The 4,040-nt window shown below is 38.4% G+C and overlaps 1 protein-coding gene across 1 annotated transcript in view; it reads left to right on the forward strand.

Moving 5' to 3' along the window:
- The window catches only part of LOC138049901 (large ribosomal subunit protein uL5-like), an 8,554-nt gene extending 4,902 nt beyond the window's left edge, over positions 1 to 3,652 (forward strand). Inside the window, exons 4-5 of the mRNA XM_068896365.1 lie at positions 325 to 567; positions 3,559 to 3,652. Coding sequence (XP_068752466.1) covers positions 325 to 567; positions 3,559 to 3,600 — 285 coding nt within the window. The 3' untranslated portion in view covers positions 3,601 to 3,652. The remainder of the gene's footprint in view (positions 1 to 324; positions 568 to 3,558) is intronic.
- Positions 3,653 to 4,040: the final 388 nt, after the last annotated feature.

Raw genomic sequence — 4,040 nt, forward strand, 5'->3', positions numbered from 1 at the left:
AATAGCGAGAGTCCGTAATAGCGGGAGTTTATTTCAGTCAAACGTCTGTAACTTTCGCCGGGGATTTAGCTGCTGTCCATAATAGCGGGGTGTCCGTAATAGTGACGGTGACGTGTCCGCAAGGCGGGAGTTGACGGTACCTTCATACTTTAGCCATTTTGTTCTGTCAAAACTGAAATATCTCACTTACTCACCATTAATACTTCACCCAAACCGCCTAGACTTACTATTTTAATCTGTCTAACGCCAGACGATTTTACTCATCAATGGGGAACCCCCAGGAGTCAATGGGTTAAATTGTTTTGTTTTATTATTCATCAAAAGGTATGTGAGTATGAGTTGTCCAAAGATAACTTTTCTCAAACTGGTAACTTCGGCTTTGGAATTCAAGAACACATTGATCTTGGAATTAAATACGACCCAAGCATTGGAATTTATGGTATGGATTTCTATGTGGTAATGGAACGTCCTGGCTTCAACATTTCCAAACGGAAACGGAAGAAGAGCCGTATTGGCTTCAAGCACCGAATAACCAAGGATGAGGCAATGAAGTGGTTTCAACAGAAGGTAATGTATGAGTATGGTGCAATCTCATTTCCAGGGTCTTTCTTCTCTGCCTCCTTTGTCACTGAGGAGATAAAGAAGGCAGAGAAGAGAGACCCTGCGAATGAGATTGCTACTCGATCACATGTCGCCGGATACTCTGGTCGTAGCAATCACATTGTGACAAGCAGTCTCCGCCTTCCTTCTTATCCATATATCTTTAAGATTGGCAGCGTAACTACACACTCGATTTTGCAGCAATAATATACACGCAATAGGAAGAAATAAGAAATGATTTGGGAATACATGAGACAAGAAATATAAGTGATAGAAACTAACGTTTCGGTACATCTTGTACTATTATCAAGGTTACGGTACATAAGGATAAAATGAGGTTTGTGAAAAGGCTAAGTTGAAGCGAATTTGCATAAAAGAGTGCCGAGCTAATTACACGAATACTTTAGCACGAAGAGAATCTGACTGTACATTCAATGCTGGTTTAAGATCTTGAATACACAGCATTTCATTAACAAGGCAGTCAAATTTGTTCGTGCATTTCTTGATTACATGTAATCAAGAAATGCATGAATATATTTCTTGTCTCAAATAGGAAGAAAGCTTGTTAAAAAAGAAAGCTCAATTTTGTGCCGTTTTGCATTCACATTTGCTTGCCGCCATCTAGAATTGGCCAGACCCCCCTCAAATGTCAATGTCTGTCTACGTCTACAGAGACTGATGCCTACTTCAAATCATTTTGAAAACCCTGAAAGAAAGTTTTATTCAGGAGTGTCCCAATGTAAAATAATGTCTTTGTCTCACACAGTTGTTCTTCTGGTAGAGAAACTGAACTTGTGGTGGGAGAGTTGTAGGTTTAATTCCTGTTAGGAGCACTTAGGTGTTTTCCAAGTATCACCAAGTCTACCCTGCGAGCAGAGTCTCCTGCGATTTTCCTAGATAAGTCAGGAAGAGGAAGTAGACTCTGCCAGTGGCCTCAATATTTTGCATTGACCATGCTTTGAATTCAAAATGTATTTGGGTGTCAGTCACGCATAACCAGTATCCGCAATACCACAAAACAAAAGCAAACAGTCCGGATATTTTCGAACAACTCTGACAAACACACGACAACCAAGGGATCACTTCCTTAATTGGAAACTCAAGATAGTTCATACTTTTAAAATGCAATTTCAGTTTTTACTGAAAAATTTATAGGTTTCTGGCAGACTAGTTTCCGTAACCATATACGGAGGAAATACTCTTGGGAATTTTGACAGTTAAAAATTGCCACGATGTTGACTTTTTTAAAAAATATATTGATGACGCATGGCTGTCAATCATGTGCACAAAAAAAACAGTTTTGACAGGTCGAAACTGGACTGACTTATCCATTTCTTTACCAAGTTTATACATTTTATTTATTAATTTATTTATCTATTAATCTATTTATTTTATACATTATTCATTAAATTGTAAATAATTTTAACTTTAGCTAAGGTATACTTTATTGTGTAAATAGTGTCCCCAATTAGTTTTTCCTAAGCTAAATACTATTGACACTTAGGGCGCGTTCGATTGACCCTATTCCGGAATAAGAATACGAGGAGTGATGATTAAAACGGTATGTTTGGCGCATTTCGAAGCTGAAAGGATGATAAAAATGTGTTTAAAATAGCATTTTAGCAAATGTTTGACAATTTTAATGTGAATCTCCGCAAAACAAAGGATTTCCAACTTGTATTCCATTTATTCCTATTCCGGAATACGGTCAATCGAACGCACCCTTAAATAAAGTCTATCATCATCATCATCATCATCACCATGAGTGGCAAATCAAAGAAAGTCGAGGCAGCTGGCAGTCTACTTCCTCTTCCTGACTTATCTAGGAAGATTGAAGAAGACTCTGCTCGTAGGGTACACCAAGTCATTATTTATGAAGACATATCTGTGTTTGTCTACCGGCACTTTTCTTAATACCATCACAAAAAAACCAAAAGTTATTGTTTTTGTCTGTCACAACAGGTTGAACCATCAAATACACATTTAAGTTCACATTACATTATTTGCCTCATTAGCAAAAGCCCATCGTTTTCTAATTTATCAGCCAAAAAATCATTACTGAATACTGAAAGTGCATTGCATAATGACTTATTTCTGAAAAAGTGCGCTCAATGGGCCAGTTTCGTATTCTAACGGTTGGACTGGATCTAGCATGAAATGGAGGCTAATGCGGGCAAATTAATTTGCATTTGAAAAGATTTGCCCGCATTAGCCTCCATTCCATGCTAGATCCAGTTCAGCCGTGAGAATTTGAAAATGGTCTATTTACCAGATAATGTCTGAGTAATGATGCTTTGAAAATTAGAATGTATGGGCTGTAGTGCTCTTGCCACCCAAGAATTTATCATTTTTTAATAGCTAATAACTTGCTCAAAACTTGGTTGAAAATCGGAAATTTAACTAAGTTCGACACGTTCTTTTGACTTTTGAAGTAAAGTAAAGTAAAGCAACCGTATTTAATGTCGATAACTCATAACAGTAATTCAACTGACAAACCTGAGGTCGACGGTCGGCTCATTTTACTTCTCCCCCCTCGCCATCTGGGAATCGAACTCAGGACCTCTTGCACCTAGGCCGCGCACTAACCGACTGTGCCATCCTCGCTCCTCGTCAATTTGTGAATAGGATGATTCCCTTTATAAGCAAAGATATAAACAGTGACGTCAGCAAAGATTCCTATATGTAAAGCGGACATGGCAGTTAGGACTAAACATGTCAAAGAGCATGAAAATGAGCCAACTTTTCAGTTTGGTTTTGCCCCTAGTTTATGCACCCCCCCCCCCCCCCTTCATTTGTCTTTATGATGGATGACATCATTTGATGAATGAACACCTGTCAAATCCGGTCTGAATGATCCCATACAACTACTGTGGTTTACTTTTACTAAAAAGCATTCATTTAAAGTGAAGATGATGATGATAATAACGATCATGACCATTTCTCTGTTTTTGTCTGCAGTACGATGGTGTACTGATGCCTTCCAAGAAGAAGAAGAAGTGATTGTAAATTCCCATATTTTGAAATGCTTACCAATTAAATGCTGGAAAAACAAGTCATCCTTGAGTATTATTTGTGCTTGCTTATTTTAATTAATTTTTTGCAATCTCCTGTTCTCAGGACGTCATTTAAGTAAAAATCAGGGGCTTGGGGGCCGTTTCTTGAAAGTCCCGAAACTTTACGGGCCATTTTCCGGTGTCACAATTCCCTTTGTAACTCAAGAACGGAGAGCATTTAATTTGTCAAACTTCACAGTTAGTTTTCTTTTTGTTACCTTGAAAACATGTAAAAAGATCGGCCTTCCAAAACAAGCGGTTGGCAACTTCACAGATGGCTTTTCGGGCCCGAAAAGTTTTCGGGACTTTCAAGAAACTGGCCCGTTTGTCGAAAGTCCCCTGTCTTTTAACATGCTTTTATGCACCGATCAACTCCAAACTTCAACC

The sequence above is a fragment of the Montipora capricornis genome, chromosome 5 (assembly GCF_036669925.1).
Source record: "Montipora capricornis isolate CH-2021 chromosome 5, ASM3666992v2, whole genome shotgun sequence".
NCBI classification, from domain to species: Eukaryota; Metazoa; Cnidaria; class Anthozoa; order Scleractinia; family Acroporidae; genus Montipora; species Montipora capricornis.